At 37.8% G+C, this 23,350-nt stretch overlaps 1 protein-coding gene across 1 annotated transcript; it reads left to right on the forward strand.

Annotated features, from left to right (window-relative positions):
• Window positions 1-3,900: 3,900 nt before the first annotated feature.
• Window positions 3,901-21,906, forward strand: MED17 (mediator complex subunit 17). Its single transcript, XM_033121279.1, has 12 exons — window positions 3,901-4,376; window positions 7,110-7,276; window positions 8,323-8,542; window positions 10,229-10,365; window positions 10,455-10,539; window positions 10,888-11,040; window positions 11,939-12,066; window positions 12,936-13,120; window positions 15,448-15,585; window positions 18,297-18,414; window positions 20,173-20,332; window positions 21,354-21,906. Exons 1-12 carry the CDS (start codon window positions 4,127-4,129, stop codon window positions 21,563-21,565), a joined length of 1,953 nt encoding a protein of 650 aa, XP_032977170.1. The 5' UTR covers window positions 3,901-4,126; the 3' UTR covers window positions 21,566-21,906.
• Window positions 21,907-23,350: the final 1,444 nt, after the last annotated feature.

The raw sequence follows: 23,350 nt of genomic DNA on the forward strand, positions 1-23,350 counted from the left end.
TTGCAAAGCTATAAATTCAATTCAATGCCCGTCTAATCCCAGTAGGGCTTTTCATAGAACCTTACCAGTTGATTCTAAAATATATGAAATAGCAAAGGGCCAAGATAAGCAAAGACAATTGTCAAGATGGGTATTTGATTAAGTAGGTATCAAAATGTATAAACTCATTAAAAGTAAGACAGTGTGGTTTTGGCAGTGATGGACAATCAAACCAACAGAACAGAAAACCATGGCCAGAAACAAGATCCACACATATGTAAATACTTGATTTGTTTTGACAGGTGGCCTCATAGATCAATAAGGAAAGGACGATGTACTCATATAGTGCTGCCACAACCAGTTATTAATATGGAAAAATAAAATTGGCCTGGATTCAACACTAGAGGAACTAAAGACTTACATGTGAATATTAAAATTTTTATTAAAGTTTTAGAAGGAAGTATAAGAGGATATCTTTATGACCTAGAAGTATGGAAGGATTTCCTAAAGAACAGAAGGCACAAACTATAAAAGATAGATAAATCTGATCTGACAACATTACAATGTAAAACTGTCCTTTTTTAAACTATAGCTCAAAAATGCAGACCACAGTCTGGGAAAACATTTTCAAAACAGCTGATGAAATTCATATTGAGATTGCATTAAGAACATCTTGTAAGTCAATAAGGAAAAGACAAACACCCAATAGAAAAATAGGCAGAGATTGTGAACTGGCATTTGGCAGAAAAGGGAAAAAAACAATGGTTGGTGTTAAATGTTAAGGTTTCTATTTCCAGTAATAATGGATTAGATAATTCAGACAAATCCTCTCACTAAAAACAATTTTAAAAGCTGGAAAAATATAAAAGTACCTCCTTGAAGGTAGTAAAAAGTTAACAAGATAGCGACAAACTACTTGGCCAGTCAGTATCTGGGAGAGAATGGAAGCCTAGCTCAGGTCAGCCAACCCCTAGGACCCGTAGATGCTTCAAGTATGAATGATTTCTGTTTCAAATCTGTGACTTTTAGGGTGCTCTATTTCAGGGCCCATCAGCTCCAAGTCAAGCAATAGATAATTGATTTAAAATTAAACACATGGAAATAATACGTTGTGGTTATTTCTAGAAGGGAGGGAGATGTGAACTAGGAAGAGTACAAAGGAACTTCAACTATATCAGTAATGTTTTATTTCCTAATAAAATGGTGTGAATACAAAGATGTTTGTTGTTACCTTCTTTTTAACTCTTAAAGGACATAGTACCTTGAATCTTTTTGGAAGTATGCTCTTTGGTACTTAATTTTTCATGTATTTTCTTAAAATAGCTTTAAGTTTATACTAAAGAATTATGGTGATTTAGTAATTAATGTTCAATTATTTTTAAATTAAGTATTTCCCTTCTGTTCTCTTGACTTGATTAAAATTATTTTCTGATATATTGACATCCCATTCCTATAATACCATTTTTTCCTAAGGAATTATCTTTTGTATATTCGGTGACCTCCATTTATGATAATGGGGAGAGTGGTGGACAGTAATGGGGCGGGATGACCATGTTGGGTGAGGATATCCTATCTGCCTTTGGGGAGCATGGGAAAGTGTCAATGACAATATACTATGTGATGTTTTTCTATGAAATGTATTGGAATAGCTATCAAGATTGGATCATCACATACCAACTTCTTTGTCTTGGATACTAGCGAATTCTTCTGAGGCATGTTATGAATGAAATGACACGCCTGCCCTGGTGCAGTGACAAGAAAAATCAACACAAGTGTAGGTAAAGGGTTAAGAGGCCTTGGCTCTGAAAAGACTATTCACAGGAAGAGGGTTCTGTATTCAGCGAGAGAGAAGTGAAGGTAGAACTGCAGAGTGAGCTAAGAACCTGTTACAAAGAAGAAGCCTCTCCAAATAAGAAGCCAGGAGATGATGGGCTGAGTTACTAAGGACCACAAGCCCTTGGGGAAGTGAGCTGTCCTCCTGCACAGTTCACACCTGAGGTCTCTAGAAGTTGCCTTAAGGACCTAAGCTGAGAACTTCTGCTCTATTAAAAAACTTCTTGAGTGAATTGGCTTGGGTCCCACTCAAAGGCTGTTTCCCATCTGATTTCAAATATTGGGGGGGAAGGAAAGGTGTGTCCTCTGAAAAACTCCAGGGCCTCTTCCCCTGACTAGAAAGTGGGAATACTGCCTTTACCCTTCCATCAGTGTTCTCCAAAGTGCGGTGCATGAATCATAGCAAGTGCACAGGACATTCCAAGGGTTGAAGGAATATTAGAATGTCTGTTTACATATTTTATTTCATCCTTTTAAATTTCATTGTTGCGTATATTTCTTAAACTACATTATGTTAGGGATGTCAGCTGAAATTTTTTTTGCTGACAGAAGTTCAAAAAGCTTGGAGATTAGATGTGTTTATATCATCTTTCCAAACCTAAAATGAGAACACAATCTGACAGATACAAGGGCAATTATGTGACTAATCAAATCTTAAAAACTGTTATCTACAGAAAAATCTAGTAAATTCATTGGTCAAATCTATGGTTACTGTTTCTGGAACTCCCATCTTTGGCCTTATTTCTCTGATACATCCTGTTTTTCTGAAACGTTCTCTTTTTCCGAAGTATATTAACTACAGCAAAGACTGACTTCCTTAAGTTTAGAATAATGCTTGGGATTTAGTTCCATTAGCAAACCTAATGTTTGCCACTACAGTAGATATCTAAAAGTAGACCCCATTTGCTTTTCGTTTTACTCCAGCTTCCATCTGTGAAGCCTCTGTAACGCCTGTTGTATCATTCACCACCAATTGACTGGGCATCATCAATGTGCCAGGCACTGTGAATATACAAAGATGAATAAGACATGGTCCCTGCCCCAGCCAAACTGCAGAGGTTATGAGCACCGTATAAAGATTAAATGAAAAATACATTTAAAATACTTCGCACAAGTGACTAGCACAAAGAGAGCCCATGATAAGTATTAGATCTAAAATAAAGTATTAAAACTTTTTATAAATGTATGCATAAAGAGTACAGTAGTTCTCAAACTGATTTTGCAACAGAATCACTGATGAGCTTGCCAAAAATAGGTTGCTATGGAAAACTGACATGCCCCAACACACCCTGCCCACATGTATTGTTTTGGTAGAGACTGACACCAAGGTAGTTTAGGAAAACCTTATTTTCCTAAACACCTTTGGAAAGTGTAGTTCAAAAACTTAATTTTGGTCAGAACAAAACATGGAAAGATTCATAGGTGATACACATAATTCCTTAAATTAAGCAGAATTTTGTAATAGAAAGTAATCCATCTTCCCTTGTGGAATTACTACCAATGAAATACTTTCCTGGGGACTCAGAGACTGCAGTTATACTACTGCTTCTTAATCTTATAAATATTACTTATTCTCAGTTACTTAGGCATGAAATAAACAAATATTATTAAGTGCATATACGTACAAGCATCTTGGAGATAGTCACCGTCATGGAGTTTACAACTAACGGGAAAACAGATACACTGATTATGTAATATAACTTAAAGTAGTAATAAGCACAATTGTTTTCCTCAAACTACGCCCTTATTTTATAACTCTTCAGACATGTATCTACTCTAGGTGTAAGCCCTCAAATCTCAGTACTGCTAGAGGAACTCTCATTGCTAAGATCCAGGGACCCATTCATTTCTTTTTCCCTACTTCTTTTCGGCCTTCTTCAGCTTTTCCTTCCTATTTCAAACAAGTAACACTTAAAATGCAGACGGACAGCAGGGACCAGCCTCTCCACGTTCTCTGCACCAGGATCCCCACCTCCCGCCGCGGTCCAGCTCTTCTGTAGGAGAGGGCACGTTTTCCCGGCCCCAGCGCTGGGATTCACCGGAAGTTCTCGGCCGGAAGTCGCGAGCGCCCGCGCCTGCCGCTAGTTTCTTTCCGGGAGATTCCGAGCGGGGAGTGGGTCCTGCAGTGCACCCTGGGAAGGTCGCTGAGCCTCCGGCTTTGTTTCCGGCAGAGGAGTTACGTTCGCTTTCCCCAGGACCCGCAGAGGCACCGCGGTTCCTGGGTTCCGGGCTCCCCGCGGAGGCGCCTCTGCTTCCTCCTCTCTCGGTGTTTGGCTTGTGGGGGCTGCTTCCGCCGCTCGCCCTCGCCGCCAGCATGTCTGGGGTGCGCGCTGTGCGGATCAGCATCGAATCGGCCTGCGAGAAGCAGGTCCAGGAGGTGGGCCTGGATGGCACTGAGACGTACCTGCAGCCGCTGTCCATGTCGCAGAACCTGGCGCGTCTGGCCCAGCGGATCGACTTCAGCCAGGGTTCGGGCTCCGAAGAGGAGGAGGTGGCGGGGGCCGAGGGCGATGCGCAGGACTGGGCGGGTGCCGGGTCCAGCGCGGACCAGGACGACGAAGAAGGTAAGGACCGTGTCAGCTGCTCGAGTTCACTGAGCGGGTCCGGGGATCCCAGGTAATGACCCTCGGCCTCTTCTGCGCTAGGTGAGCTGCTGTGCGTCTTTTTAAAAGTAACACGTCTGTTTGAAAGTCACACCCGCGCGGAGCTGTGATTGTGCTGCTTGTCTTTTTCAAAAATAATTTGTCAGTTTAGGGCACTGCTTGACTCTTATGACTCCTTATCCTTCTGCAGGTTTCCTTGAGTTGGAGCATTTGAGACACTGTCACTGGTGAAGTGCTTAAATGCGTTTTTAATAGAGCTTTTGTACTAACGTGGCACACTCTGGTTAAGATCCCTGTAGTTCATATCGTGGCTCTGCATCTTTCTACCTGTGTGAGCTTGAACTTTTGTTTCCTCGTGCAATGTTAAAACTGGCAATAACACCTACCGAAAAGAGGTCTGTATTCACTGAAGTGTGAGATAATGTTTAAGAGGTAAGCAGGGGCCAAATCGTGTAGGGCCAGTACGCCAAGATACGCAGGATGCTACGTAGTAAATGGAAAATAAAACTGGAAGGAGGGAGGCTAGTTAGAGAATTGTAGAAAAAGTATGATTATCATTATTGTCAAGGATTAAAAATATTCACAATTCTTGATTTAGTTATATGCAACAGACCCTATGTACATGGGAATTTAAGGATGGAATTTCAAGCTAGTGAACTTGGGAAAATTGAGGGTCCATTTGGGAATCAAAGGTAAATACCACCTTGTACCTCACAAAAAAATTATTTCCACAAGGATTGACATTCAGATGAAGAGAATAAAACAAAATATTGGAAGGAAATTATAATCATATAACTTTGGGAGTAAGAGACCTTCTTAAGCAAGATAGGAAATACAAGTTAAAAAGGAAAAGATAGAGATATTCATTACGTAAAAATTTAAAATATTAATGGAAAAAGATGCTGTAAATAAAGTAAAAAGATAAGTGACAGACTGGGGAAAGTATTTGCAACATATATGACACACAAGTGGTTGATATTCAGAGGCCCTTCAACCTGCAAAGGAAAACTAGACCAAAGATATAAACAGTCAGCTCACACAGGAAAGACTTCAGATTTCACTAGTAGGGAGAAACAAACTAAAACATCCTTAAGATACTATTTTCATGCATAAGATTAGCAGAAATTTAAAAGATTGTTAATATCCAGGGTTGGGACTGCGTATTGATAGAGCCTTTTTGGAAGACAGTTTGGTAGTTCAGTATGTGTCAAAATCTTAAATGTGTACCACTTTTAACCCACTAATACCATGACTAAAGTTTAACCTACAGAAAATGTACATGTACACAAATGTTTGTTCAAGATGTTTACTGCAATTCAAATTTTCAGTTATAAAATAAATAAGTCACGGGGATGTACTGTACAGCATAGGGAATATAGTAAAAAATATTGTGAGAACGTTGTATGCTGTCAGATGGTTACTAGATTTATCATGGTGATCACTTCTTTAGGTGTATAAATGTTGAATAACTGTGCTGTACACCTGAAAGTAATACTGTATGTCAAATAATACTGTATGTTAAATAATAAAATTTTAAAAGAAAAGAAAAGATTAATGATGGCATATGTAGATGCTTAGTCCAAACAAATAAATCTGGTAATAAATGTAAATGGGTCCAAAAATAAAAGATGTTTACTGCTACTAACGTTGTTGGAACCAATCTATATATCCAACAAATAGGAATGGTTAAATTTATTGTATATCCATATCCATGCTCCAGAATATCATACTGTATTAAAAGAATGGAGTAGATCTATATGTACTGACATGAAAGTGTCACTAAAACATATTAAGTAGGGGAAAAAGCAAGTAATAGAAAGATGGGAGTATACGTATGTAAATACATAGAAAAACACTTGGACAGCTACACCCCAACTGTTAGTAGTGGTTATCTTTCAGGAGTGGGGAGAATTAGGAGTGAGGAATAAAGGAAAACTTTCACTTTTTTACTCTGTAACTCTTTTGTTTGAACTCTGTACAGTAAGCATGTGTTCATGAAATTTAATTTTAAAAATGTTTAAGAAGTTGGAAGATATGTTATTGGTATATAATAGTTGAGTGCTGCCATTATAAGTCATTTTTATTTTTGTACTTTTCTGTATTTTGGAAATTCTCTATGATTACTTATTCATGTTTTAAAAGCTGGAAGAAAAAAGGTTATTAAAGAGACCTGTACAGGGGCGGCCGATGGCTCAGTTGGTTAGAGCGCGAGCTCTGAGCAACAGGATTGCCAGTTCGATTCTCACATGGGCCAGTGAGCTGCGTTCCCCACAACTAGGAGTGAAGGACAACGATTTGACTTGGAACTGATGGTCCTGGGAAAAACACTGTTCCCCAATAAAATACACACATATTGTTCCCTTCCCCCAATAAAATCTTAAAAAAAAAATCTTAAAAAAAAGCCTGCATGAATTTGAAAAGATATTTGAATGCCTACCTGTCATGTTGTAATGTTAGATTTAATCTATGGAAATTAGGTATCATATTTGTTTCACCATGTAGGAATTGCTTACTTAAATGGTAACAAAGATTCAAGAAAGGGTGGAGAGATCAAACAGAAGAGGAAACAGTTTGAAATAAAATTCATTATTTCTTCTGTTAGTACTTCTAAATCTCTAAATGAGTTTTGTATCTTATATTCAATGTAACTAAAAGCTATGTATTTCTTTTTTTTTTTTTCTGTTCTCTTTTTAGGGTTGGTAAAATTTCAACCTTCCCTTTGGCCTTGGGACTCAGTGAGGAACAATTTGAGAAGTGCCCTGACAGAAATGTGCGTTCTCTATGACGTTCTCAGTATTGTTAGAGATAAAAAATTTATGACTCTTGATCCTGTCTCTCAGGATGCACTTCCTCCAAAACAGGTATTTGTGGGCTTTCATTGAATAATGGTACAATTTTATTAAACCCCAGGATCAGTTTTTAGGCTTTGTTCCCTTTTCTTTTCATGCAAAATTAAATCAAGCTAAAGATTTAAAGACTAACTGGTTCAAAAAAAGGCATAAAACTACATCTTCTTTATTATTAATATACCTGTGACCCTCAGAAGAGTGAAGTCTCATTAATAATATAATACTTTAAAAGTTTCCCAAATCTTAAATTCTTACGGCCTAGATCCTTGGTCTGTACTGTAGTATACAAAAATGTGATGTTAAAATGACTTTGGAGTCAGATCTGGGTTCAAATCTTTCCTCTGCCCTCACTGGCCTTGTAACCTTGGACAAATTCTTTTCTAAGTCTCAGTTTTCCCATCTAACACCCTAACCCCTGGTTAGAAAAATGAGAAAGGCCAAATTATGGAAGATATTAAAAGTAAGGTGGAGTTACTGAGATTTGATGGCGAGTATATTTAATTTTTGAGCATTAGAAGATGAAAGGGAGGTAGCAGAAGGATGAATTGGTGAACGAAGAGTCTGAAATCAGGGAGGCCACTTAGGTCAGTTAGGATATAGAGAGGAAGCAATGGTTGTAAGAACTCATTTATAAATCAAATTAATTGAATATAATTACTCGTGATAATAGTTTCGGAATCTAGAAACATTGCACTGGAAGACTTCGTAGAGATAATTAAATCTGCTTCCTTCACTTTATAGAGAGAAAACTTAAGGCCCAGATCTGTGAAGATTTCGTAAAGCCAGTGGTTAGAAAGCCACGCCTACATCTCCAGCACCTGACTCATAGCCCATTGCTTTTTCTACCATTCTGTGCTTTTCCCAGAAAGGAATCTCCAAGAGTTTCTTGAGCTCTCTAAGAACTTAGAATTAGGTTCCCTAATATGAACAATAGATTATTGTGATATTTTTATGAAACTGCTCTTGAGTGTGTATTTTATTATTGAGAAAATATATAATTTTAAAACCATTTAAAAATAATACATTGAAAAACTATACTTTTGGATTGTTTTTGATAGAATCCTCAGACATTGCAGTTGATATCTAAAAAGAAGTCACTTGCTGGAGCAGCACAAATCCTTTTGAAGGGAGCAGAAAGACTGACTAAATCAGTTACTGAAAACCAAGAAAATAAGCTACAAAGAGACTTCAACTCTGAGCTTTTGAGATTAAGGCAACATTGGAAACTTCGAAAAGTTGGAGATAAAATTCTTGGAGACCTCAGCTACAGAAGTGCAGGTATAGACTTGTTAAAAACGACGCTTTTAAACAGTAGTTTGTCAAAAAAAACTATACAGCGTTGATTGTAATGTTACATGTTCTATAATATATTGTTTCTCAGTCACATTTTGAAGTTTTAATTTCTATACACACAAGCCTGAAAGAAGCTAAAATTATTCTTATCATACCCTTATGTAAATATATATAAATAGTTTAGATTCACTTTGAAAACCTTTTAGCTACATGAAACTGAAAGTTAAGAGATAGGGCTTATGTGCTAACACACCCTGAACTATAATTGACATTTTAGTCAGAAGTAAGGAGGTAGGACTGGAATCCTTAATCAGGGGCTCACCTGTAACCCTCTGAAACTGGGCATAAAAGGAGAAAAGAAACATTTCTTCATTGTTCTTTTTTCCTCCCTCCCTTTAGTCTGCTAAGCTGTTGTCACATGCTGGGTGAAGGCAGGGTATGGTGAAAACACTTAGCCTGCCTTTTCCCATTCAACCAGGGCTGCAGCACTAACTTAAGAAGTATATTTTGTTGGAGTATACCAAAGTTTGCTGATCCTGAATTCACATCTTTTGGTATAAATTCTGTGTTGTTGCGCTATAATGCCACGTTTCTCAAGGTAATGATGGTAATATCTTCAAGCTGCTGAAGTGTATTCAGGGGAACACAGGAAAAGTTTGTAAGAGTCACAGCTCTGTGGGGTAAAGATTCTGAATGCAAAGGAATAAAGCAAGGAACCCTGGCTGTAATTGGTGAGATAACAGTAGTGGCGTACTATTTTAAAAGGATTCATTTGCCAGAGCAAACCATCATTATCCTAAAATTGAAGTGGTTAAGTTCAATACTGGAGGACCTGCGTGCCTCGGCATTGATGTGAATTGGGAAATTGTGAATTCTGAAGGTAAAGTCCCATCACAAAGATAAATTCAAGATGACAGAGACATTTTTGCATTGCATAAGGTGGTCTGTAGAAGCAGTACTTTCTGGCTCTGGACATTGTAAGTTCTTCCTAACAAATAGTTATGTGCAAGTACTTTACCTAATTTTTCTCTATGGAACAGTCACCCATGATTATAAAAGGATTTGTTACGTTCTATTTTTAATTGCAAGAAAATCTTAAAACAATGTTATAACAATCCCTTCTTACAAAATATCAGTTATATTTAACCACCCACTCCTCACATAATTTAGCAACCAGAACAGCTTACCCAAACTTTGGCACGGAACAAAAAGACATCACATATAAATCTAGGAACTGACTGAAAAAAAGAGTGGTCTGTGCCCTATCCTTTTGTCCTTCTCTTGCTGGATCAGAACACTTCAGTTGCAGCATTATTTCAGAGGCTGAGCTCTAGAAGTATTTAATCTCCACGGTTTAAATCTGAGAAGTATTTTCTAGAAGTACATTGATTTTATCAAAACTCCATTGGAATAAAACAATTTGTATGGCTCATGGAGTTTGTATGATAATGATACCATTAGACTAAGGAGTGTTACTTTTCTAAGGTACATAATTCTTTTCTCCTGCTTCCCTTCTTCCCTTTGCTTACTGCTCCTTCCCTTTTCTTCCTGAAATACACGTTTTGGTGGAAACTTAATTTAGGATTCAGTGATGTGGATGTGAAATATTACTTAATAACGTATGTTAAACACGTTAACTTTTTAATTTTCCTGTTTTTAATACCCTATTAGGATCTCTCTTTCCCCATCATGGTACCTTTGAAGTAATAAAGAATACAGATATTGATCTGGATAAGAAGATACCTGAAGATTACTGTCCTCTCGATGTTCAAATTCCTAGTGATTTAGAGGGATCTGCGTATATCAAGGTACTTGTCAGAGTATTTTTCAGTTCATTTTTTTATTTATAGCCGAGAAGCTAATTTGCTAACATTTTTGTGTTTTTATTGTGACATAGGTTTCAATTCAAAAACAGGCTCCAGACATAGGTGATCTCGGCACAGTTAACCTCTTCAAACGACCTCTGCCCAAATCCAAACCAGGTGTAGTTATGTTTTGTCCTCTAACTTCTAGTTGATCTGAGCTTACATGTACAAATAAACTGAAGATAAATAGGAATAATAGGTATTTTTGGAGTATGAACAATTGAAAATGAACTACTTATAATTTGTTAATTAACCATTAGTGAATAGCTGTGCAATCTTTTTTTTAAAGACTGAACTTATTTACCAGTTTTCTTTGTGTAAATGAAATCATTTTTATATTTTGGAAAGGATGTGCTGTAACATAATGTTTCTGAACTTCCGTTGTATGCGTTCAGATCACCGTTTAAGCTAGTTAATGCATCATGTAGTTTGATAATTAATATATACATGTCTCCTGTCTTTTAGGTTCTCCACATTGGCAGATGAAATTAGAAGCAGCACAAAATGTCCTCTTGTGTAAAGAAATTTTTGCACAGCTCTCTCGGGAAGCTGTTCAAATTAAATCACAGATCCCTCACATTGTGGTGAAAAACCAGATTATCTCTCAGCCCTTTCCAAGTAAGAGCAGCCAACCCTTTTGAGACTTATAAATAGGACTTTGTGGTTTAGGGAACAGGACAAAGTGAGTAGTTATTAGGGTGTATTGAAAGAACAGTAAGATCAAAGGGGTGGTGACAGCTGGTAAAGCATGCAACACAAACTGCACTGCTAACTATTCTGTGCCCCAAATACTGTAACTCCTGGATTCTAAACAATACATATTAAAAATTTGCACTAGCAGGGCCATTATTCAGCAACAGTGGCTTTGAGTATCTATACTACCATCTTTTGTGGAAGATTTTTTAGGGATCCTGCTTTATTGTCTAAATGAGATGTCAATCAGAAAAGGCTTAATTCATTAAGTACCCATAACATTCCTAAGTTGGTGGAAATTTAGTTTCAATAATATTATTTAAAAGCAGTTAGACGGAGATCAGTTTGTAGTTAGCTGTGCATTTGTTTTTTACATACAGTCTGAGGAGTATCTTAGATCTTGTGGAGGTAATCGGTTTTGGGAATGAAAAGTTTCATCCTGGTTCACTTGGGAGCAAGGAAGGGTATCAGCTAGTTAGTGAGACCAAATACCAACTTTGTGTTTTTTTTTAAGGGCATTTTAAAAAATTTATTTAAAGGCAAAAAGAAACAAATTAATTCATAGATAGCTTCCATTCCCATCTTTAGCCACAGCTCAAAGTCAGCAGCCATATTGTAGATCAACAGAATTTGAATTGTTAAAATACATGGTAGTTCATTGCCTTCATGAATAGCGTTTTGGTGTAAAAATGTTACTCAGGAAGCCTCCTCTTCAAGATTAGAATGCGTCTTTTGAAAATCGGCTGTGATTTTATATAAAGACAGGTTGTGCCTTTTTATACTTTCAGTTACTTATATCTGTTCTACTTCTTTTTATAAATAGGCTTGCAGTTATCTATTTCTTTGTGCCATTCCTCAAATGATAAGAAATCCCAAAAATCTACTGAGAAGCAAAGTCCGGAGGACCACCTTTATGTCCTAGAGCATAATTTGCATCTACTGATTAGAGAGGTAAGGAAATAAATATTTTTGTTTGCACTGTGGTAAGCATATCCAGGGCAGTGAATATACCTATACAAGCTCCCCTCTGCTGAGTCCTGTTATTCACATTGCAGCTACATTCACTATCTGTGATGTGAAAGATCCTTGCTATATGCTCAGGGAATACAGAGATGATTGGAATACAGCTTCTAGTGGTAGAAATATACCGTAAGTTTTAGAGAGAGGTATAAGAAATACATGCCAAAGGGTACAGAGGGAAGTGGTTCTGATTGGGTTATCAGGGAAAATGTTTGGCTAGAGCCTGTGAACAGGATAGTTGAGCTTTTCGGGACATAATCTACTTTCAGGTCATCTAGAACTGTGTTTCCTGAGTGCTGGTTGATAGTTTAGGCTAATTTCAAAAGAATTCCCCCTGAGAAACTTTGAATCGGAATATGTATTCTAGCCTCCCTGCCTTACCCCAAAATCTGGTCAGGTGTTTGTGATAGTGCAAGAATCAGTATTCTTTTAAAATTCCTTGGGTGGTTCTGTTAGGCAGCCAGATTTGGGAACCTTTAACCTAGGGTATAGTGGAATAGCTGTCACTGATGGCCTGTGTTTTGTCAATGAGACTTACTGAAGAGTTGTGTTTGTTTCTGTACTTTAAAACTTGTTTTAAAAAAAATGACAGCTGAGAGGGTGAGAGGGACCCTTCTCTTTACAAACTCACATTACACAAGGCCTAGTAGATGATAAGATTTATCTGTTTTCCAAGACTGCCTTTATATGTGGTTCAGATCCATGACTTTCATGTTTCCAAACTGTAAGCTGTGCTTTGAGCATTGTGTAGTATTTAATGTGTGGGTGTTGGGCGTTTATAATGGCTGTTCTTGTTACAGTTCCATAAACAGACCTTGAGTTCCATCACGATGCCTCATCCAGCAAGTGCACCTTTTGGCCACAAGAGAATAAGACTTTCAGGTCCTCAGGCTTTTGATAAAAATGAAATTAATTCATTACAGTCCAGCGAAGGGCTTCTGGAAAAAATAATTAAACAAGCAAAGCATATTTTTCTGAGGAGTAGGTAAGGATGAACAAAGTTACTCTTTTTCTTTGCAACTGCAGTTCTTTTTCCTTTAATAGTTATCTCATATACATTATTTTTGGAATGCTTTAACCTTTTTTCCTAGAGAGAGGAAGGTGACGGCAGTGTAAGAATTTATGGTTGTAGACGGTCCTGTCAAATTTGGGGAAACCTCAGATCTATGGCCCATGTAACTTAATCTGCTGTTTCTAACATGGCACTAAACTTTTCAAAGATGACTGACTAGGGATGTGCCTTAGAACACCATACTTTCTGTGGCAACCCATCCTTGATATACTTATTCCTGAACTGATTTAAATTTTTTTTTTTTAAAGCTTTCTGTATTTTTTGGTTGTCACACATTTTAGGACGTTGGAAAGTACTTTCCTGTATGTTGACTTATTTAATCCCTGTTCTTTGAGGTAGAGAGTGTTAACCCATTTTTGCTGATGAGAAGATTAAGGCCTAGAGAAACTATGTAACTTGCTCAAGATTACACAGCTAAAAAGTAGCAAAGTCACTTCCATACACATTGTTTACAAAGGAACTTGACATGATTGGACCTAAATGTATCTTTTTCAAATGTTAAAGGGTGCTCTTCTATTTTGTTATTGGTACTGAATGAAGGAGTCTGTTTGCTAAGTAACCACTTGCCAAGTAACTTTGGGCAAGTTAGTTAATAATATCTATGGCCCTCAGTCTATTCCTCTGGGGGCGTAGGAGTCTGGTCTTAGGATAAAATTAAATAATGTTTGTAAGAAGTTCCTTACAAACGAAATATTATGTGGTAGGTTCCTGTTACTTTTCATTTGTGCATTTCAATGATAAAAGCTGTTAATTTAAGTATATTGTTAATCTTTCAAATTTCTGACTGACCATCAAGTTAAATATTCCCTGAAATAAATGAGGGGCATGGAAGGTAGCTATCTGTAGAACCATTCCATATTTCAGAGTAGTAGTAATAGTCTTAGAAGCAGCAAAGCTTTAAAAATGTTCCCTTTTTTCCCTAAGTATAGAAGTAGTCTTGCAGTATATCAACCCCACCTGTAAACCATACACAGCAAGATCTTCTATTCACACGCTCGTATACTTTGATATATATGTGTCAGGGCTTGTGGATCTTTTTTTAAAAACTAATCTGGGATCATAAAATTTCCTACCCTGCCTTCAAAGATATTTTAATGTATTCCATTAAGTGAATATTTCATGATTTCTTTCACCATGTCTCAGTTGCTAGATATTTTATATTTCCAGTTTGTTGATACATGTAATGTTGAGATGAATACTCTCACATACATATTTATTGGCTGTAGGAATTTTTGAAGCCCTGTCAAGGAAACAAATCAGAAATGGAAACGTAAAAGATGGACTGAAAGAAACCAGCACTAGAACAGAAGCAGTGAAAGAGCAAACCCCTGTTTATGTAAAACCCCTTGTCCTCAATGGCTGTTATTGTTTCCTCCTGCCTTTTCCTACTCTTTTCAATCAAGTACTAGAATCAGATCATTAGAAACTGAGGACCTCCAGTAGTTTGGTTACCTTCATGATTTATACTTTGGTTCTAGGCAGTGGCCGTTGATTAGTGTGTATAAGATACAAAGGAAAGATTACTCACTTTGGAGTTAGACTCCCAGTTTTGTACTATGGCTCACAGCTCTGTAACCGTGGGCAGATTACTTAACGTTGCAACACTGCTTTTTTCTTTTCTGAAAAACGGAGCTAATAATAGTACCTACTTCACAGGGTTGCTTGTAATGTTATATAATTCATAAAAGCACATATTGTAATATTTAGTACATAATTAGCACTTGATGAAGCTTAGCTCTCATTTATATTTATATTTGTCTTTCTTGGAGTTAAGGTTTGAATTGTGCAAAAAGCCTCTCTAGCTTCTTTTGGAAATAATTATAATTCCATTACAGTAATAGGTCTCAGGTGTGGGTGTGTCCCAAGTCATTTGTTATCAGGGACCAAGTATTGACATTCACAAATGATTTTCTTTAGAGCTGAGGTTACCCTGGAAGTATCCTTCTCACTGTGTTCTGATAAGAGTTCCTGAGTGGGAGGAAGCAAATGGAGGTAAAGGAAATGAGCCTGTGCGTGCGAGAGGGTTGTGATGTGACGCTGAGAACCAGCACGTCAGAGCAGTGTGAAGGACGGAGGGCCTCAACTACAACTGACCTTGCTTTAAAATCTTGCCTTTCAAATGGTGCTATTTTCAAAAAGTAGTCATCTGGTTTTCAAATGGCCATACAACTGATAAGTGATGTATAATCTTATTATTTTAGGTTGACTTTTGATCAATTTTAACTTTTTTTCTTTAAAAGAACTGCTGCAACTATCGACAGCTTAGCAAGTCGCATTGAGGATCCTCAGATCCAGGCTCATTGGTCAAATATTAATGATGTTTATGAATCCAGTGTGAAAGTTTTAATCACATCACAAGGTTATGAACAAATATGCAAGTAAGTGCAAAAATGAGTTATTCATTTAGTATGTTTGTGTTGTTATTTAGTATGTTATGTGTTGATGTTTGCTGAGTGATTATATCAAGATTTTGGTTTTTATTTGCTAGGGTGACATAACATTCTAGTAAATTATATCAACTATAGAGTGTTTATTAGAGTGAGAAGTAAAAATAATATAGTCTCTATGAGGTAAATGTCACATATTTGAGCTCTGGTAAAAAATGAACCTCAGCATTGAGCAGAAAGCTACCAAACCTCCTTAGACCTAACTGGCCGTAGTGGTCTCTCCAGTGAGCAAAGCAGCATACCTTGAAAGAAAATCATCACCCTCAGGAGTAGGGGAATATAATGTGTTTATTTATAATCGCTATTTTTTATTATGAAGGTTATAATTTACTATTTTTTAAAAATAAAAACTAGTAGATGAGCATGATTTAAAAGACCAACTATAGAAGATAAAAGAATACACAATGGAAAGGAAATCAGTCTTGAAACTTGTAGGAAAGGATGGTGGAGTGAAGCTGGGTCATTTTTCCCTTACACCTAAGGAAATAATGAAACAACTGGGGTGACTTGGGGGTGGGTGGGAGTGCAGGTGTTGAATACAGGTGAAACGAGTTTGGTGTGCGTTTTTAACTGTCAAGGCTGGGTGATGGAGCCATTAGCTTTCGTTACATTGTACTATGTTTTTATTTGTGTTTAACATTTTCCATAATGAAAAGAGACAGAGTGAGCACAAAGGAGAGGGGAAAAAATTATTAGCATTGCGCTGTTTAAATCTAGAACTAAGACCAAATAGCGGTGGGACTGTGGTGACAGGACCCAGTGTAAACATTGTAAACATCTGTAAGACAGGCCAGTGATAATGCAGCCTTGACAAACTCAGGAGCGGGGAGAGGAAGTAGAAGGAAGTAGTAGAATGCCTTTCCCTCATCTTTTACAGCTGGGGTCATCTTATGCTATTTCAAGTTGGAAGTAATTCTCTTTCTTAGAACTCCTCAGAAGCAAGTATTCAACATAGTTTCTTAGATAGCCTCTAGGAAAGTCTACACATTTACAAGCATATACAGCCTACCTATACCCTGCCTCATTCACACAATATCATATGCTTTTTAAACATTAAGAGATAATTCACATAACATAAAATTCACCATTTTAAAGTGTACCATTCAGTGGTTTTAAGTATATTCTCTATATAGCTATCGCCACTATCTAATTCCAGAACATTCCCATCACCCCCAAAAGAAACCCTATACCTATTAGTAGTCATTCTTATTTAGTTTGCCTTTTTTACTCGGTAGTATTGTATTGGTGAATAAGTATTCCTTATCAGCACATACAGACCTACTTCATTCTTCTCCACAGCTTTATTGTGTTCCATTGTATGTACCAAGACTTTTAAGTAGCCATTTATTGATGAATATTTCAGTTGGATGCCAGCAAAATAACTTGTACATGTGCAAGCATATCCATAGGAAAAGTCTACAAGAGTAATTGCTGGGTCAAAAGATGAGGACATTTAAAAGTTTGATTAATGTTACCAAATTGCTTTTTAAAGTGGTAATGCTCCTACCAGTAATGATAAGAATTCCTCTTCCCTGACACCTTTGTTTAAAAAAAAAAAAAAAGAATTTAAAGAATTTGGTTAGATTTATAAGGTTTATTTTAAGCCTTCTGAAGTTTGTGTTTTTCTTTGAAAGAAATACATAAACTTGAATTAATCAGAATTACAATTTTATGTAAACAATTGCCAAAGTGTTTTATTCTTAAATATTCACTGTAAAATAAAGTTTTATAAAGAGGTAATATCAAATGTGGACAGATATAAGTGCTATTTTTTGTGCATTTGTTCATCCAGATTATTTGACTTGGGAAACCTAGTGCTTCTTATATATGTCATATGCTAAAAATTTGTACATTGGTTTGTAAGTGTCGTGTTTTGCATGTTATTCATGGACCATTTTATGAGTTTCTTTGTTTGACCTAAGGCAAGTTAATAGGGTGTCCATAATGTGACTTGTTTGCTGATTATTTCAGGAGAAGTTGAAGAGTTAACTGAACCCTTCCCCTTTCTGTATGAGAACGTAACCTTTGGTGAATTCTCTAGCTCTAGTCCTCTGGTAACCTGATAAGAAAAGATGCCATCTGTGTTACTAGGCAACATTGACTATGGCACAAATGATCCCAAACTAGTAAAATGGATCTGGATCGGGAGGAATTGTAAATACCTGATGGGGATGCCTTTGGATTTCCATGGCTGGGGTGACTTCTCAAACCAGGCAGTGTCTCTTGTGGGGACCCTGGAAACCAGACCTGTGGAGTTGTTACAAGAGCGTGTGGCTCATGTGGGAATGAGGTGTGCAAGTCAGGGCAGGTCTCACTCACACCTAGGGTGGATATCATCTCATTGCTGTGCTGACAGCTGCATGTCCTGCTGCTTGGACTGCCAAAGAGAGGAGCCCCTGCTGCTGGCCTCTGGCAAGCTGCGGCTCCTCCCCTGTATCCTTCTGTACACTGGGGCTCACTGTGATCTGCATGGTCTGGCCTGAGTCTGGTGGTGCAGTGGAGCCTGAGAAAACCCCCGCCCCATGGGTATTGGTGTAGGTTATCAAAGCTATCTGTTGTGTTCTTTTTCTTTGATGTTAAGGTTTAATATTTGTGGCTTTGTATAAGGTCATTTCTGATTTTTAGTATCTGTATCTATAAAGGTCCATTCAGCTGCAGTTGAATATTGGAGTCGAGCAGATCCGAGTGGTACACAGAGATGGAAGAGTGATTACACTGTCTTATCAGGAGCAGGAGCTACAGGATTTCCTTCTGTCTCAGGTAACAGTTGCAGACTATTAGTCTCGAGCGCCTTCCTCTCAGAACCATTTAGAGACCAAAGTGGGTAAGGAGTAAATTATAAAAAGAAAACCATTTTTCCTGCCATCTTACTTAATGTCTAGTGCACAGTTTACAACCTATAAGTTAGTTGAAAGTGTTGATAAACTATCCTAGATTTGTTTTCACTTAGTTCATGTTTAGAATGAAGGACCCGTTGTGAGACTAGCAAACTTTTTACTTTTCATGTTTGCCAAGGTTTACAACCACTCCAGGACCACAAAATAGCGGAGAAGTATTAACCCAAGAAAACCAGAGAAAGGGTGATTAGGTGCAAAACTATAGTGGTGACCATGATCCGCAACGTTAAATGGAATATTTTAATGTTAAGCCCTATGAAAGAATTCCTCATATCAAGGGGCGTATGGAAAGGGCTGGGTTCTGATGCCAGCCCCACCACAAACTTGCTCTGTGACACTGGGTAGATTTCTGGACTTTTCTTTTGTCAACTGGAAAGTAACGACAGTATTTTTCCTTCTCTCTTCCTGGAGTTGTAATGATCCAGTGAAATATTAACTTAGGGGAGAAAGGGTAGGTTTTGAGATACTAATGTAAGATACTATGTTTTTACATCAAACTAAAAATATACTGACACTCTCCATCCTAGAAGCAATAATCTTTTACACTGACTTGCTTCTTTGGTGCCAAGTAAATGCACTTGTGAGGTATAGCAGCAGCTCTTGGCTGATTGCATCTAAAATGGCTTTGGCCAACTGAAGCACACAGACACAGAAATGTATCGGAAGGCTGCTGGGTAGCTCCTGGAATCAGTGGGTTAAGTCCAGAGAACCAGGCTTGCAAATGGGTAGGGACCCTGGGAAACTAGATGGTGAGAACCACAGCCGGGGAATGCCACTGTTGCCATCCTGACCTCACTGCCTTCACCGTTGGTGGCAGAATGTACTCTGCGTTGCCCCTGTGTCCCAGTCAGGGTCTTAATAGGAAACAGGTGGCACACTTAGGAGAGTCTGTTTACAAAAGTGTGGGGGTAGGAGAACCACCGGGAAAAGTGTGGCAACCTGCTGCTGTCGTAACCGTAGAAGCTGGCCCACGGGGCTTGGTAGTCACCAGTCTTAAGCCAGAAGAATAGAGGAGGAGCAGGGAAGGAGCCCTAAAAGGGACAGTCAGGTAGAACAGACCACCTTGAGAAGACCAGCAGCCTTTTTTCACTGGATACAACCAGCCTAGACACCCTCACAGGGAAGGTACCAGGATGATAAATGCCCTGATCGCACTCTCTTTCTTGCCATCCCACTGGCTCCCGTTGTCTAAACCCAGCCTAAAACCTGAGTACATGGAAAGCTGTTAATGGAACCATGCAGGTCAGGCTCCTAGGGCAGAGGAGGGTGGAGAGCAGATTTGAAGGGGTAAATGGAAGATACTCAGCCTGCTACTCTCAATGTTGCTCCACATTTAGGACCCAGGTAGGGGTCTCCAGTGGCCACGGTTAGGTCACGTGCCTGTGTTCAGGCTGCCGGCGGACAGAGAAAGCGAGTATCAGGCTATTGTAGCTTCTGCAGGAGACGTTGGGGTCCTACTCTCTCCCCTCAGTGGTCACACAGAGGAGGACTCCTCACACATAGGCTAGGGGTCCGTGCTAGGCAGTGAAAACCCACCACAAGCTTATAGTCATAATGTCAGGTCACTACAAAGTAAATATCTGTGCTGATTGTCAGTAAAGTTTCCTTTTTCATTTCGCAGATGTCACAGCATCAGGTGCACGCAGTTCAGCAGCTAGCCAAGGTCATGGGCTGGCAAGTACTGAGCTTCAGTAATCACGTGGGTCTGGGGCCCGTAGAGAGCATTGGCAATGCCTCTGCTATAACGGTGGCCGCCCCCAGTGGTGACTATGCTATTTCAGGTACTTTGCTTCTTTGGCCTTAACATTAGCTTTAATGGTTACATATCCTGAAGAGGAATTGATCTGCAATAAGTGAGTTCATGTAGTGGGTGTGCTGACTTGTGTATCTGACCACACTATTCAGAGCAACAGATTATTACTTCTCTCTCTGGTAGCTGTAAAAAATGTTTTGCTTGGGAACACATTTTCGAAGGAGAGCATCTGAAAACTGCCATCAGCATTGTTACTCCTGTAGTTCAAAACCTTTAATGGAGAAAAACTTTTTAAAAATATGCTGCTGCAAATATGGGAAGAACGGTATCTGATTCTAAAGATGTTAAAGGAAGGGATCAGAGAAGAGAGAGGTGTTTTATTAAACGCCTGCTATGAGCTGGCACTTTAATAGGCACTACACAAATTACCTAGTTGAAAATTATATTTGGAGTAGTTATGGTTTTAGAGTGATCTTTTCTAATACCTGTCCTAAATATTTGAAAGAGTGGGTATTCAGAAATTTTTTTCCCACAGCTTGAAAACCTGCAAGCTTGGTATTGCTAGATCTTTATTGATACAAATTTTTAAATATCCTATTCTTCTTCTCTGAGTAATAGTTAAAGCCTCATTAAAACCTGAAGTTCTAATTCAGAAGAATATTTCCTTTATCCTTCGCTGTCCTGATTCTGAACATTTGAGTTTCATTATATGTTGTATATTAACCAACTTACTAGATGTTTGGATTATTAAATAAAGTTTTAGAAAAAAAAAATAGGGGATTTTCTGAAAATACATAGGACGTTTGACTTTCCTAAACCAAAATTCTATCTTGCCCCATTTTTACAATACAAATAGTAATTCATGAATATTTATACCAGCCTACTACATACGAATTAATAAATAATTTTCTAGCATATTGAAAGTGAAAAGCACTTATAAACAGAGCTTTCAAGTTAGTAAAGAGACAAAGTTTTTGTACTCATGGAAGAATGAAGTTGTTTACTAGTTTGGAAAATGAGTGTGTTGATGTTTTGGTTTTGCTCCACAGTTCGTAACGGCCCTGAAAGTGGCAGCAAGATTATGGTTCAGTTTCCACGTAACCAGTGTAAAGACCTTGCAAAAAGTGATGTTTTACAAGATAGCAAATGGAATCATCTTCGTGGACCATTCAAAGAAGTTCAGTGGAATAAAATGGAAGGTCGAAACTTTGTTTATAAAATGGAGCTACTTATGTCTGCACTTAGCCCTTGTCTGTTATGATTTTTTTCCAGAAGAGTTTCCAGATTTCTTTTTTCCCCGGGGAAGTTTCCAGAAACTTTGACTTGAGGTATTTGCAGATCAATTATAAGCAAAAGGAAAAGAAGTCTTCCAAAGCAGTATTATTTTTTAAAAAGTATTAATTAGCAAACATTTACCTAACATTTTGGAATCTTCACTTTATAAGTGACAGGTGTTTTGAAATGTAGAAATTTATGTACAGTTACAGGGTTTACAGTATGGGGAAATGTGAAATAATACTTTTTTTATGCAGCTAACTTATGGGTTTGAACTTGCTTTTTAAAATATCCCTTTGATGTTACCATAAAGTAAAACGTATGGTTAAAAATTCCAGATACTTTCTGAATTCTTAACAACCTATTTAAATTGTGTCTTTAATCAACTTGTCTCGAGTCCACAATTTGTTTTAAAAGATTGCTTAAGAATATTTGAACATTCTTATGGCCCAGCGTTCATACAGGACTTCACTCACCCTGAGAGAAGCAGACCCTTTCCCTGAAGTGTAACAAAGTATATGCCCACCACAGGAACCTATCCTCCCTTCCCTACCAAAGCTGTTAAAATGCCCTCTTGTCTTCTGAATAAAATACCTCTTCCTCCAGTTGTCTTGATGCATGCCTGGATCTAATCTAAACAGGTACTTGGAGAACTTCCACAGAAAGCACCAGCTGAAGGCACAGAAGGAGGAGGCAGATTGTATCTTTCGGGCTTCTTGGGTCCCTTTTTGGTTTGTCCTCCCACTTGAATGACTAACCTCACTCCCCTGTGGCACTCAGTGCATGCTCCTGCCTCTGGCATTCTCCAGCCTCCACCCAGTGAGCCTGGATTGCTTTTTCCAATTAAAGTCTTCTCCTGTCTCATTCTATCAGCTCTCTGCTTTTTCACAGGGAAAATACTAATGGATTAATGGATTACATTTTGCAAATAACATTTCTTGGAATTAGTGCCCCAACCCAAAAATGCCTGAGGAACTTCCCTTAAGAAGAGATTTAAGTTTAAGAAGAGAAGGCTTAGGGGCCTTTTAGTACCATTATAAATAATGTATAGGTGATGTTTTCCTTATGAGTAATGCTTTCAATTTTTAAAAGATACTCTCAAGAATTTATAACATGACTGTGAAGTAATGATTTCCAGAGTCCCTTATATTTCTCGACCTTTTTTCTTTAAAAAGTAAAATGGAGCTTATAATACCATAACGCCTTTGTGGTTTTACTTACTTTTTTCCCTTTCTGATCAAAATACTGTATCATTCTATCCATGGAAATTGAAAGAGTTGGGATGAATCTGCAATTAATTATTTTAAAAATCCTACTGTAGTGCATCATAAGTTGTGGTGGCCCACCAAAGCTGCCTCTGCTAATTTTACTAAGCTAATCTGTATAGTTTCTATACACATGAGGAGTCTTAAGTGATTCTGAAAAGCTCACACTGTAGTACAATGAATCTCAAACTTGCACCAAAGGACCAGCTTTTTAAAAAAATTTCCATCCATTGCAAATCGGTACTTTGGTAAAAGATAATAAAAATATATTACTAGAAAACTTTTTAAAGATACAAAATAAAAGCCCCCTTCCCCCTTTTATTATACTAGATATAAAACAGCTATCAAATATAAAACTTTCAGAACGCTTTATTTTCTGTTTCTATGATCATCTCTTCGTGAACCAGTAACCATACCACATTTTGAGTAGAACTCATGAGAATACAGGCACAGATATTACCACCTGTTCTTTTAAGCTTCATCTGAGTGCAATAACTTAAGATTGA

This window comes from Rhinolophus ferrumequinum, chromosome 11 (assembly GCF_004115265.2).
Source record: "Rhinolophus ferrumequinum isolate MPI-CBG mRhiFer1 chromosome 11, mRhiFer1_v1.p, whole genome shotgun sequence".
Classification (NCBI taxonomy): domain Eukaryota; kingdom Metazoa; phylum Chordata; class Mammalia; order Chiroptera; family Rhinolophidae; genus Rhinolophus; species Rhinolophus ferrumequinum.

What these genes read in the sequence shown, in the direction of transcription:
- MED17 (XM_033121279.1), top strand. Translation starts at nt 4,127, where the DNA reads ATGTCTGGGGTGCGCGCTGTGCGGATCAGCATCGAATCGGCCTGCGAG. An exon ending in TATCTCTCAGCCCTTTCCAA is followed by an intron (nt 11,041 to 11,938) that starts GTAAGAGCAGCC and finishes TTTTATAAATAG; the next exon opens with GCTTGCAGTTATCTATTTCT. An exon ending in TGGTGACTATGCTATTTCAG is followed by an intron (nt 20,333 to 21,353) that starts GTACTTTGCTTC and finishes TTTGCTCCACAG; the next exon opens with TTCGTAACGGCCCTGAAAGT.